This window comes from Syngnathus typhle, linkage group LG5, assembly GCF_033458585.1.
Source record: "Syngnathus typhle isolate RoL2023-S1 ecotype Sweden linkage group LG5, RoL_Styp_1.0, whole genome shotgun sequence".
Lineage (NCBI taxonomy): Eukaryota > Metazoa > Chordata > Actinopteri > Syngnathiformes > Syngnathidae > Syngnathus > Syngnathus typhle.
The window spans coordinates 17,423,823-17,436,722 of record NC_083742.1 but is presented as its reverse complement, the minus strand read 5'-3'; the positions used below and the strand labels follow the sequence as shown (position 1 = coordinate 17,436,722).

The 12,900-nt window shown below is 52.8% G+C and overlaps 1 protein-coding gene across 6 annotated transcripts in view; it reads left to right on the top strand.

Moving 5' to 3' along the window:
• The first annotated feature begins 1,714 nt into the window (after window positions 1-1,714).
• The window catches only part of wdfy3 (WD repeat and FYVE domain containing 3), a 31,570-nt gene continuing 20,384 nt past the window's right edge, over window positions 1,715-12,900 (top strand). For 4 of the 6 annotated variants that reach the window (XM_061279017.1, XM_061279016.1, XM_061279015.1 and 1 more), the window contains exons 1-16: window positions 1,715-2,074; window positions 6,263-6,473; window positions 6,986-7,109; window positions 7,231-7,340; window positions 7,588-7,812; window positions 8,259-8,451; window positions 8,612-8,798; window positions 9,166-9,332; window positions 9,401-9,889; window positions 10,173-10,283; window positions 10,458-10,651; window positions 10,743-11,023; window positions 11,413-11,601; window positions 12,084-12,288; window positions 12,373-12,587; window positions 12,764-12,876. In XM_061279017.1, the coding sequence (XP_061135001.1) occupies window positions 6,294-6,473; window positions 6,986-7,109; window positions 7,231-7,340; window positions 7,588-7,812; window positions 8,259-8,451; window positions 8,612-8,798; window positions 9,166-9,332; window positions 9,401-9,889; window positions 10,173-10,283; window positions 10,458-10,651; window positions 10,743-11,023; window positions 11,413-11,601; window positions 12,084-12,288; window positions 12,373-12,587; window positions 12,764-12,876 (2,983 nt within the window). In that variant the 5' untranslated portion in view covers window positions 1,715-2,074; window positions 6,263-6,293. Of the gene's footprint in view, window positions 2,075-2,272; window positions 2,427-6,262; window positions 6,474-6,985; window positions 7,110-7,230; window positions 7,341-7,587; window positions 7,813-8,258; window positions 8,452-8,611; window positions 8,799-9,165; window positions 9,333-9,400; window positions 9,890-10,172; window positions 10,284-10,457; window positions 10,652-10,742; window positions 11,024-11,412; window positions 11,602-11,704; window positions 11,789-12,083; window positions 12,289-12,372; window positions 12,588-12,763; window positions 12,877-12,900 lie in introns of those variants that run through there. The other 2 variants (XM_061279014.1, XM_061279018.1) reach the window with 2 other exon arrangements.

The following is a 12,900-nucleotide window of genomic DNA, read 5'->3' as shown; positions in this document are numbered from 1 at the left end:
CGTTATGTGAAAGAAGCTTTGTGCAGGTGTTTGGTTGCGTGTTTGTGCTCGCCCACCATCCGGACAAGCATCATCAAGACAAAAAAGCTTGCCAGGTGTGGTGAAACAAACTCAACATATCCACAAGATGATGATGATAAAGGTCTGTTTTTATGGGCCGCTTCTGCAGTCATGTGATTTTCGGGAAATCGCTTGTGTCGACTTTGGCTTCGAAGCAAATCTGTGAAAAACTTATTGGGGGCAAAAAAAAAGGGAAAGTGATGAGATTGAAACTGTAACATTCCTACATGTACATTGTGCATCAGTCTAAAAAAAACAAAACTTCTACTCAAAGTAAGTCGGAAAGGCACTGGTTAGCACGTCCACCTCACAGTTCAGCGGCTGCGGGTTTGATTCCACCTCCGGCCCTCCTTGTGTGGAGTTTGCATGTTCTCCCCGTGCCTGCGTGGGTTTTCTCTCGGCACTCCTTCCACGTCATCAAAACATGCAGGGTTGGCCGATTGAGCGCTCCAAATTGCCCGTAGGTGTGAGTGCGTTGGAGATCGAAAGTGGAAAAATCCACCTGCAAAGTGCCTTGAGGGGAGTTGACTCATGCTTAGCATAAAGAATCTTGCAATTCTCACAGCCGTAAATCAAGGGGAAAAAAAAGGTAGACTCCTGTTTCATTTCAGAGAAACGTTTTGTACTTCACTGAAAGTCTGCACCTTCTCTTCCTCTTATGCTGCTTGGCAAACATCCCAAATAAACGAAAAAACGTGTCGCAGCCAGCTGGGTGATTCCTGGAAGCTCCCGAATTTATTAAATTATTTCACACAAAATTGAAGATCCGACCAGAAGGCCCTGAAACATCTACGTCCAGAAGTGAGAAGGAAGTCGACCATTTGAAGGGAAGGCTATGGCCCACGCTTGCTGACATGAATGTCATGTTTATGGATGAGCGAGGCACAAATACAAGCTCCAGCAGACAAAGACGTGAAACAAAAAGACAAATTCACTGGTCTTCAGTCTCATTCTTAGTTATGTTGACGTGGAAGTCAAAGGAAAACCAAAAGTGTGGCCACAAACATTTTGCACGACAATGCAAATATTTTCTTACTACGGCATCCTGTCCAAAAGTCCGTGTATATCAGGAAAGGTCAAGTTTACTCAAGCATTTAAATGTCAACTGTTGGTTTCTTTTTTAAAACTGTAAACATTTGAGAAATCATTTGCTGTCACAGTGTACCCTACACAAATCCGAAATTTTTCTTCGCTATCGAGTTTGCTAGCGCATGCGCAGTGATACTGACCGACAGAATAACATCCGGTTGTTCCCAAAGATGATCTTTTTTCTGAAATAATTTTACGTTTACGGACTTAAGTAGGAATCAAAATTTGGGTGCGTATTATACATGGGTACAGGCTTTTTTCCAGCATCAACATGCCATTTTTAGGGTGCGTATTATACATGGGGGCGCATTAGACATGGAAAAAAACGGTAAGTATACCCGCAGCTGGAGTGTGCGGGGTGCACTTGATTTCTTTAAGTTGGTGATCTGATGTCAATGTCACTGGCGCCCTCTCGTGGCCGCCGTTGCACGTCCTTCCAGGGGCTTGTCCTCTTCCTTCCCCCCGGCAGATGTCAGCTTCGCTCTTCGGATGTCAATGTGAGCCACTGGCGCCCTCTCGTGGCCGCCGTTGCACGTCCTTCCAGGGGCTTGTCTTCTTCCTTCCCACCGGCAGATGTCAGCTTCACTCCTCGGCGTGTTGTTCCCGGCTCTCTGACTGCTTGCTCAGTCAGTGCTCGGCTCTACTGGAGGGATGCTCACCGACCGACTGGGAAAACGAGGAGCTCTGCGCTAAGCTTTTTTGTTTGTTGTTGGTTTTTTTTCCTCCTTTGGTGTGTGTGTGTATGTTAAGCGGGGAAAGAATGGCCACCGGGCGGCACTGAAGCAGCGGGAGCGGCGGACCGAGGCGTCCCGTGTAACCTTATGGATGTACGTGGAGGCCGCCCGCCCGGAGCTCCTCGACGCGCCGCTGCACTCCTCCTCTCTGAATCCGGGCCAAGTGTTTTGCAGTGACCGCTACTTGGCTGGTGAGTCTTGCGTACTCAACGGAGACTCCGCGGAGAAGCTAAATGGCTGGGGCGAGTTAGCATCAACAAGCGTCGTGCGCCTCGGCTACTTCCCCACACCCAGTTTCGGCCTAAATGTACCTTGTCCGTCGTTCGCTTTTCGATTTTACATCAATCATTCATGTTGTGATAGCTACTATCTTATTTTCCATGTGGACAAGCACGTAAAATGGGTCGCTGGAGGTGCTAGCGGGATCATCCGGCGGCTAGCAAAGGGACAGACCCTCCGTACGCTGGACCTCCCGATCTGCTTCGACCGTGGAAGCGATTTGTGGCGTGATGGTGTCCGAATCGTCGCGACTACCGAAGCGAGGTGGGCGAGCGAGCGACACGCAATAATGCCGCTGTGATTTATCATGACGAAGGTGGGGGAGGGTTGTTTCGGTCACGGTACCGGATGGCCGGTTCGGTTCGTGTGACGTTCCAGAGGAAATGACTGGCATTTTAGTCCGCTTACGTCGGGCCTCGGTGCGGTGGTGGGGTGCATTGCTCGATTAGTCCACCGACCGGCGGCGACGTGCACCAGTCCGGTGGGAAATGTGTGCGGAGCCGATGTGGAGCGCTCGGATGTGGTTGGTGTGTAACAGTCGTACCGAACATGTTCGTGATGGAAACATGCGTTACGTGTGTGAATTGCACACGGGCGGGCGGCTTTGTATTCCAACCGGATGGGGAGTCAGTCGCATCAGTGTGTAACATCAACATTGTTGGTTGTTGACATTTCCTTCATCCTTCCGTCATGTGTGTAACAGAACCAAGTGATTCCATGTGTGGCAGAATCATGTTCAAAATGGCGTTTCCAACATACGAGGCGTTACAGTACACATGGTGTTGGTTACAGGTGTCAGAAGCTGTAGATGTTATAAGAAACATCTGATGGCAGATGTGTATTGCCAACACGAGGTGCTCGCTACTCATGTATTTTCGAAACAAGAGTTCTTTGCAACTATTTTCTCTGGGGGTTTCATGTTTGTTTATTTAGCGTTATTATTATTATTTTTTTAATGGGCGATATGATTCAACATGACTCCGTCCGGTTCCGAGATGGGACAGCAGGCGAGCACTAAGGTTCGTCTGTCCTCATTTCCTACCCTGGTGGTAGAGCTGTTTTGAGAGAGTGGGTGTGGCCCGGGCTTCAAGGCACCCGCCGGCAAACGGGCAATGCGGCCGAGACCCGAGCAACGTGACGGAGAGGCAAACACACCACAACAAAGGGCAGAGCTGCGACAAAAGCAGCGCCAGTATCTTCTTACATGCCGGAGGCCTTCTCAGGGCCGAGAATGTTTGAATCCAAGTCAAAGTGTGCAGTTTTCTAGCCGTACGTTATTACCGATTTTTTTTTGTTGTTCTTTCACTCTTACGTTCACCTGATGCATGAAGTAACACACAAAAACCCGACATGCTACTATTTCAAAGTTTCAAAATGGTGCAGTCGAATTTGGATTGAGTCTTCCAACCCATGAGTCCAACTGACAGCTAAGCTCCACGTTGCCGCATGTTATCACCATGGCGACGGACTGTCAAGCCCAAAGTCTCGGCACTTGTTTGTGGTCTACTGCAGGGGTCACGAAACCTGGCTACTGTGTAGTGCGGAGGGCTACCAGTTTGATACACACTTTTGAAATTAGGTCACCATAGTCCGGGTCCTCGCCGACTCGTCGGGTTCACTTTTGACGGATGGGTGGATGTACTTGAACACTAGGCGTGACTCATTGTTTGCTCTCTAAAGTTGCCATCCCAGTTCTTTTCCGACATGTGTGACGAGGACACAGCCTTCTTTTTGCCTCCGCTCGTTCTTATTCCGACGCCGCGTGCACGTCGCCGGTGTCAGGGGGGGATCAGCTGCACCAGTCCCGGCAGGCCGGCCACACGCACGCACGCACGCACGGAGGCACACGCGCAGCAGGCCGGCTGGCAAACAAAGCCACTGGCACTGCCATGCTTCTCCCCTTCTCGCGCCACCCCGGGGAGAAGGAGCGACACCGCTACGGCTTCTCGTCGAAAAGACATTCCCGAAGGAAGCAAGGAAAGGAGGGAAAGAAGGGCAGGCGGGTGTCTTGAAGGCAAAACACTCGACATGAATCGCCCCTGCGTGGAGATGCTGGCCGGGCACCTGGAGAACAGCAGGTAGCGGAAAAAACAACAGCCCGTCTCCTTGGCGACCGAGGCGTTAGCTGTGGTTGCGGTCTACCATCTTTTCTCTTTTGATCGACTCGCTTTGCCGATCTTAACCCTAAAGGAACATATTTTGTCTTTGTACGTTTCCTCGGCCGCCTTCCTCACGCGGCCTCGGTTAAAGAAACGTTGGTATGGATTTCAGTCAGAGTTTGCGTCGATTTGCGTCCGGTTCCGAGACATTGTTTGGACGTTTACGAATGTCAGTTTGGTCTTGAATCAACTCGCGGGAGACATCGGGCGGTTATGTCACGCTTTCTCCCACTGGCGCGGCAGCGGCCCCTTGAAGACAGCGGGCTTGTCCGCAGCTCGCTCGGCGGGAGACGCTCATCGCACGTGACGGACGCTCTCGCTCAGGAGTTTGCGTTTCACTGACTTATTTGGCTGACTCGTTTTGATTGTCGGGGGACCAAGTGAAAGTAGCTCGTCCTCGAGTCATTTGAGTACCTCCAATCACAATCGGTCTCTCAGAATTCTGCAACTCCTAGAATGACCATAGCGGTCATTTTGGCAATATTATTTGTTTATATTTGGATTTTTATGAGAAAGATCTAAGAATAAATTGGTGGACTTGGTAAAAACACACCAGGTCACCGAATGTCAACTATAATTTTGTTTATTTAATTGACGCAACATAACTCTTCTGCAAATACAAGTACAGTGTTGAAATGCAAACAATTTCTCTGTGAAAATTCCCCCCCAAAAAACAAATGTAACTTGCTTTTAATAGAAGCTAGTATCATCATAGGACCTTGACAATCCACTCTATTAAATTCGAGCAACTTTCCAAAATGCTGTGGTACCTGAGAGCCAGCTCATGAAGACCCTCTGCTGTTCACAGTCACTGTAGTAGATAGCCTTCATGTGCATCTCCAACATCTCATTGGTGAATTTCTGGAACAGGATTGCCAAGAATATTCTAAAAGTCGCTAACGTGTGGGTGCTTTCACTAAATTTTCCCTTGCCATTCCATCAAGCACATCGACTCCAAACTTGGTTCTGTTGATATGCAGTCTCTGGTTTGGCTTCTGATGTTGACCGTGTTTGGACAGTGCTTAGAATGGTGACTTTTGTGCTTGGCTTGCTTTGCCTTGATAGAGAATACGGTTTGCACTGCAGGCTGGTTTTCTGGGCCGTTGCACCGGGCCTGTTCCCCGGGTTACCGATGCTCGGGTCGGTTGCCCGGCGTTTATGGTCGTGGAGTTATTGTGTGTTGCTTTGTGTGTCGAGTCATATCGGATGCGTGGCTTGCAACAATGTCTCGGGCCGTGCCGTTTTTTTTTTTTTCCCCCCCCTTCGTCTGAATCAGATTCTATTTTTAAAATGTCAGCAGGTGCCGTGACGCCAGCCGCCTGTCCCTCTCGGAACGTTTGTCCCGCCGTGACTCAGGAAGCAGCATGCTGATTTTTCTGGGCATCGTCATGATTTTTTTTTTTCAGACATTTTGCGTCCGACCGGAAACCCTTCCGACTTTCTATTTGGGTCGACCGAGGTTTGGCTCTTCTCACTGCTTTGTGTTTTACCGTTGAGGACTCCGAATGTGAAATACTGCTGAAGTAGACCTTCTGGAGCGTTTTGGTGGGTCGCTCGTTCCCATCCTAAAATCACTTGCTGTCCTGTTTATCAATTTGAGGAACTGCAAACCACAATAACAGCAGATTTACCCCCCCCCCCCCCCCCCCCCACACACACACACATCCTGTTTGAAGCGTTTCCCGTTCCTGAGGGACTGCGGACGCAGGCATTAAGATGTCACGCGCGAACGCTTCTGTTGGGTTCATAGGCTGAGCTCCACAGGGGTTTGCTTTCATTGAGTGTTTTTTTATTTTTACGCTGACTTTCTGCATGACATCCCCCCCCCCCCCCACCCCCAGTGTGATTTTTTTTTTTTTGCATTGGCTCGCATTAGCCGCTGCAACTCAGCAAGCGACCAGCGAGCGTTCTACTCACCAGCGGTCATGTACTTTTGTCCAGGGCGAGCTTCGTCCTGAGCAAGCCTCTCAAGATGAACATGATGAAAAGGATCATGGGGCGGCCGCGTCAGGAGGAGTGCAGCCCACAGGACAATGCCTTGGGCCTGATGCACCTGCGGCGCCTCTTCTCCGAACTCTGCCACCCTCCCCGTCACATGACGCAGAAGGAGCAGGAGGAGAAGCTCTACATGATGCTGCCCGTCTTCAACAGGGTGCGTGAAAAAGCAGTAATAGTATTCCTACACGATGGTCACAACGGGCGCCCGGACTGACTGAGGTTCAGTGGTGCTAACTTTTCAGCCTTTTAAAGCCATAAACACTCAAAGTCTGTGGAAGTGAGGATAGTGACCCCAGGTGGACAATGATAATAATACATGCCGTGTCCAATTGGCCCTCGTGTTGCTACGGTACTCTAATCTGCCCAGGCCCTCCGCCAGTTGGTATCGCTGGCCGTGTAACTTCACCGAAATAAGCGGTTGGACTCTTTGTTGAATCAGATTTCATTCTCGGGCCAATGATGACGATGTCATCATTTTTCCGTCCTCCAATTGGCTGGTCGCAGCCAACATGGACTTGCAAAATAGGCGAGATGCACGCATAAATACCTTTAGCGTCTCTAGTGAGTATGATGTATTGTTTTAAAATGTGACACTGTTGCATGTTGTACTGCAATTTATAAAAAAAAAAAAAAAAAAAAAAAATCCCACTATGTGCCCACTCTCAGGTTTTTGGGAATGCGGCTCCCAGCAGCATGACGGAGAAATTCTCGGACCTGCTGCAGTTCACCACGCAGGTGTCCCGCCTCATGGTGACCGAGATCAGGCGTAGGGCCTCCAACAAATCCACCGGTCAGTGCGTGCGTGGAGGGGGAGACCCCTGACTGGTCGCCGGGCAGCCTAATTGCAAAAGCCGTGTCGGAGGATGATTTAAAGCTGCCTAACAAGCACGTCTTTACGTGTGCGCGCGCAGAAGCGGCCAGCCGAGCCATCGTGCAATTCCTGGAGGTGAACCAGAGCGAGGAGGCCAGTCGCGGCTGGATGCTCCTCACCACCATCAACCTGTTGGCCTCCTCGGGACAGGTCAGTGCAGAAGGCGCCTTGTCTGTCTCCTCGCTTGTACAATGTGTCTGTTGTGATAGCGGGCCCGCTTTTATAGCCCCACAACAACAACGGTCTTCCTGACGCTCTCTTTCTGTGTGTGCGTGTGTGTGTGATCAACAAAGCAGTCTCTCAGCCCACGTGGAGTGCGTTCCCTGCTACCTTCCTTCCTCGTTTTATCCTTGAATCCATCTTTTCTAACGCGCACGCACGTTGATTTTTCTTTCAGAAAACGGTGGACTGCATGACAACTATGTCTGTGCCATCCACGCTGGTCAAATGTCTCTACCTGTTCTTTGACCTCCCACACATGGTGGAGGCCCCAGTAGGCCCCGCCGCGCCCCCTCCCACCTCGCCGCCGGCCTCCCAGGACAAGACGTCCGGCCCGGCCCAGCCCCCCGCGGAGCTGCCCCCGGCCGACCGCCGGGCGCTGCTACAGAAAGTCTTTGTCCAGGTACCAGAGCAGAACACGCGTGTCACAAATCACTTGGAGGGAAACTAAAAGCCTTCACCGATTCAGATTTGGGTTTCCAGAAGAACAAGTTAGCAGTCTGACTAAGGTTACCGGCCTGGCTTAAGGCTTCAAACCAAGGTTTGTGTTCCTACAAGGCTTTTATGAAGGCTTATTTTAGGGCTAGTGTTTCTCAAATAGTGGTGGGGGGGTCAGAGGTTACGTTGTTATGCAGAGGTGTACAATTTAATTCAATTTTATGGACAAAGGCTTCTATTTTTAGTCTAGTTGAGGGGGCGTAGAATATTTTCCTCCTCTTCTGTGGGGCATAAAAACGAAATTGAGAAGCACCGGGTTTGGGTTTGAAGCCTGCATTGGGATTGCGGGCTTAGGATGCCAAATGCGTGGTGGGCGGAGTTTTAAAGGTTGTGATTTTGTTCCTTTCCCAGATCCTGGTGAAGTTGTGCACGTTTGTGTCCCCGGCGGAGGAGCTGGCCCAGAAGGACGACCTGCACCTGCTGTTCAGTGCCATCACGTCCTGGTGCCCGCCGCACAACCTGCCCTGGAGGCGGAGCGCCGGAGACGTGCTCACCACCATCTCGCGACACGGACTCAGCGTCAACGTGGTCAAATACATCCACGGTAGGGCTGGTCCATTCATCGTCATCACCACCACCAGATACTTGGCTTGACATTGAGATTGGCACCAGTAAACGAGATGATTGATTCTTTCAAAACATGCCTCTTGAAATAAAAAAAAAAAGCAAATACATTTTAGAATTGCTCTCTCTTGTGTCCACAGAGAAGAAATGCCTGTCCACGTGCGTTCAGAACATGCAGCAGTCGGACGATCTTTCACCGCTGGAGATCGTGGAGATGTTTGCAGGCCTGTCCTGCTTCCTCAAGGACTCCAGCGACGTGTCGCAGACGCTGCTGGACGACTTCCGCATGTGCCAGGGCTACAACTTTCTGTGTAACCTCATGCTCAGGTGGGCCATCAAATGGGTGCGACTGGTTCCATTTTTGCCGTGTTAGGCGAGCTAATCCACGTATTCCTGGATCGGTCCTTTGTAATTATTTTCTCATCCACGAGCGGTTTCCATCGGCCCCCGTTTGGCACGAAGAGAGCGGACGTGAGTCGACTTCATTCCAAATGCTTTGGCTTTCTCGAAATGTCGATTGCGCAAGCGGCACATTTGTGCTATTCTTGCGATCCATTCAGAACAAAACAGGCTCAGTCAGGTGTATTAAAAAAAGAAAAGAAAAAACGGCTCCAGCGGGTTGGGGAATGATGCAGGGTTTGGCAAGACACTTCTTCTCTAAAGTGGTCTTTGTGTGGCGGCGGGCCAACACCAGGCTGGAGCAGGCCAAGGAGGACGAATCCAGGGACGCCCTGAAGGACCTGGTCAACCTGGTGACCCGCCTGACCACCTACGGTGTGACGGAGCTGAAACCGGCCGGCCTGACCACCGGGGCGCCCTTCTTGCTGCCGGGATTCGTCCTCCCTCAGCCATCAGCCAAAGGTAGGGCTCCGGGAAGGCGGGGTTGAGCGAGACGGAGGCTCTGAGGCCACGTGTTTTGTTGGGCGCAGGGCAGACGGTGCGCAACATCCAGGCCTTCTCGGTGCTGCAGAACGCCTTCCTGCAGGCCAAGAGCGGGCGGCTGGCCTGCACGCTACTGGATGCGGTGGGCGCCGTCTACGCCGCCGACCCGGCCAACTACTTCATCCTGGAGTCGCAGCACACGCTGTCGCAGTTCGCCGAGCGCGTGGCCCGCCTGCCCGAGGAGGCGCAGGTCAAATATTTCCAGCTTCTGGATTTTGTGGTCTTCAGCCTCAACTACGTGCCCTGCAAGGAGCTGTTCAGCGTCAGCGTGCTGCTCAAGGCCAGCGCCTCGCACGCCTGCAGCATGACGGCCGTGCGCGCCCTCCTCAGGATGGCCCGCCACGACCCCGTCTTTGCCGACGTGCTGCGGGAGGTGGGGCTGTTGGAGGTGCTGGTCAACCTGCTGCACAAATACGCCGCCCTCCTCAAGGACCCCGCCACCCAGCAGCAGCAGCAGCAGCAGCACAACGACCAGGGTGAGAAACGAGTTGGTTCGCGTGGGAGGGGCTTCATCTGCAACTCAGCCATCGACCAGACCATCCAGAATTCGTTTTCGTCGTCCCTTCATTGTTTGGATTGCCCCAATCCTCTGAATTCCAGCCTCTCAACAGTCAATATTTGCAGAACCAGTCCGACTTTTACTTTGGAGAACAGTAACGAAACGAAAGAAGGGATGGAGATTGAAACATGTTTTCCTCAATCCAACTCCATAAAGAACAGTTGGAATCTTACAAGAAATGTGATCTCGCTTCTCCACAGCCGAGTGTAAGAACAACGCGGTGGCCGAGGAGCAGAAGCAGCTGGCCTGGCTAGTCATGGAGACGCTCACCGTGCTCCTGCAAGGCTCGCACGCCATCAACACCAACGCAGGTAACGGCAAATTCAATTGCTGGCAAATTCATCGCGACTTGAACCTTGCCGTGAGCTCCACGTCTAATTTTGACCTTGTCCACGCCAAGAAAGGAACAAACGAGCGCGGCAAATATCACTTTGATTGCTTTTGTGCCTTGACATTCTGGCGGGCCCTTCTTCCCGGCCGCGTAGCCTTGTTTCGTGAGTTTGGGGGCGCACGCTGCGTGCACAACATCGTCAAGTACCGGCAGTGCCGCGAGCACGCGCTGCTCATCATCCGGCAGCTGGTGCTGTCGCCCAGCGGCGACGACGACATGGGAACGCTGCTGGGGCTCATGCACTCGGCGCCGCCTGCCGAACTGCAGCTCAAGACGGACATACTCCGGGTGAGCCACGTCTTGCCTGATTCATTGACGGCGGCGGGGAGCTCAAAGATGCCGTCGTTATTTTCATCTCGATTTTGGTGCTTGATTCCAGGCCTTGCTGTCCGTGCTGCGTGAGAGCCACCGCACGCGGACGGTCTTCCGCAAGGTGGGCGGCTTCGTGTACGTGACGTCGCTGCTGGTGGCCACGGAGCGCTCGCTTTGTCCGGGTCAGCCGCCACGCACCCCCTCCCACGCCGCCCAGAACCAGAACCAAGTCTTTGAGCTGCTGTGCACCGTCTTCTGCACGCTCACTGCCGCCATGCGGTACGAGCCCGCCAACTCGCACTTCTTCCGCACCGAGATCCAGTACGAGAAGCTGGCCGACGCCGTCAGGTACTTTGTGGAGCATTTTGGTGCCCAATTTGTTTTGGGGACAGAGTGTGCCGTTTCACAGTGTCGCATTTTTTGCGCCGTTATGCCACTTTTCGCGTGTGCATAAATATTGCAATTATAGCGCCTGTTGATCTGGCTTTTTGTGCACAAATATTATACATTCGCATTGAGATCCAGTAGGTCATGTTGCATTTTTCAGCCCAAATACAAATAAATTGTGTTTGCGGTACTCAATTTCCGAGTACTCGCCGACACCCCTAGTACCAAATTTGCTAGTAAGCCAATGACAGCTAATTATCGTGAAAGCATACGGCCACAGGAGGGCGCCTTGGTACTGCTTTGGGTACTGGACCGTCCGTACTTTTCTGAATGCGGGGGTCCTCCGGCAGGCTGCTGGGCTGTTTCTCGGACACCAAGAAGCTGGGCCCCACCGCCGTCTTCCCGTCCAACTCGGAGCCCTTCCAGAGGCTTCTGGAGGATGAGGCCGCCCCCGGCGGAGACGGTGTGTGTCCCACCCTCAGACACTGCGCCAAGCTCTTCATCTACTTGTACAAAATGGCCACCGACTCCTTTGACAGGTACGCAGCGCCAAGTCTCCCTTGGTCTTCCTCTCTTCTACGCGACTAACTTTTCTTCTTCTTCTTCTTCCTCTTTTAACACCCGTTGCGTTTGCGTGGTCAGTCGCGCCGAGCAGGTCCCCCCCTGCCTGACTCACGAGACCTCGCTGCCCTCGCCCTGGGGCACGCCCGCTCTCGCCCGTAAGAGGTAGCTGCTCGCCTCTGGCGCTTTCCTCGTCTCCTTTCCTTTACACATCCCCGCAAACACGCGCTTCTGAAATTTCAAGTTGCTTAAAAGAAATTCAGACCTGATGAGTTTGGTGCCTGAACGGGTTGTCAACTCGCTCAAAATCACCGTAAACCAGAAAGGAGCGATGTTTGATGATAATGTTTCTTAAAAATGTTGGTCACGGGTTTGCCGGCCCGATCGGTTGGTTGCTCGATCACAATTTTTAGCCCCCCCCACTTGACCTGCCTTGGCTGACTTTGTTCCCTGTCGGCAGGCACGGCTACAACAATTCATCGGCCCCCCCGGCGCCAGTCAAGCTTCTGACAGAGCTGAAACTGCACTCCTCCAATCCCGTCCATTCAACCCCCCCCTCCTCCTGCTCCTCCTCCTCGGGGGGCGACATGGTGGTCATCCACCCGGGTGCCGTGCTGGCCATGGTGGACCTGCTGCCGTCCGTCTCCTCGGAAAGCCAGCCTGAGGTGAGAACGCCGCTACATTGCCGGAAATCATCGTGGACCGTCGGTCGTTCGTACCTGACGAGTGACGCCCCGTCCCCATTGCAGCACGCTTTGGACCTGCAGCTGGCGGTGGCCAACATCCTTCAGCTGCTGGTGAGCAGCGAGCGGAACCAGCAGGTCCTGTGCGAGGCGTCCCTGCACCAACGTCTGCTACAGCGATGCAGTCAGGCGCTGGGCGACGAGGACCACCCACTGCACCCGCCGCTGCAGCGCATGTTTGAGAGGCTGGCCTCGCAGGCACTGCAACCCGCCGCGCTCAGGTACGCACAGGCCCACCCTACGGCACCCATTACTCCACCCGCGACTTTCCCTTAGGAACGCCGATCCTGCGGTTTTCAAAGAAGGGCACGCAGCGGGACCTCTGAGGGTGCAAACACTGACTGTTTCTCTCTCTCTCCTTTTTTTTTTTTTTTTTTTTTGTTGATGCGCCGGTCAGGGAGTTCCTGCGTCTGGGCAACCCGCTCAACTGCGGCGCCTGGGACAAGAAGCTGCTCAAGCAGTACCGCATGCACAAGCCCAGCTCGCTCAGCTACGACTCCGACCCGCGAGGTGAGACGCTGGCGGTCGGCTTCC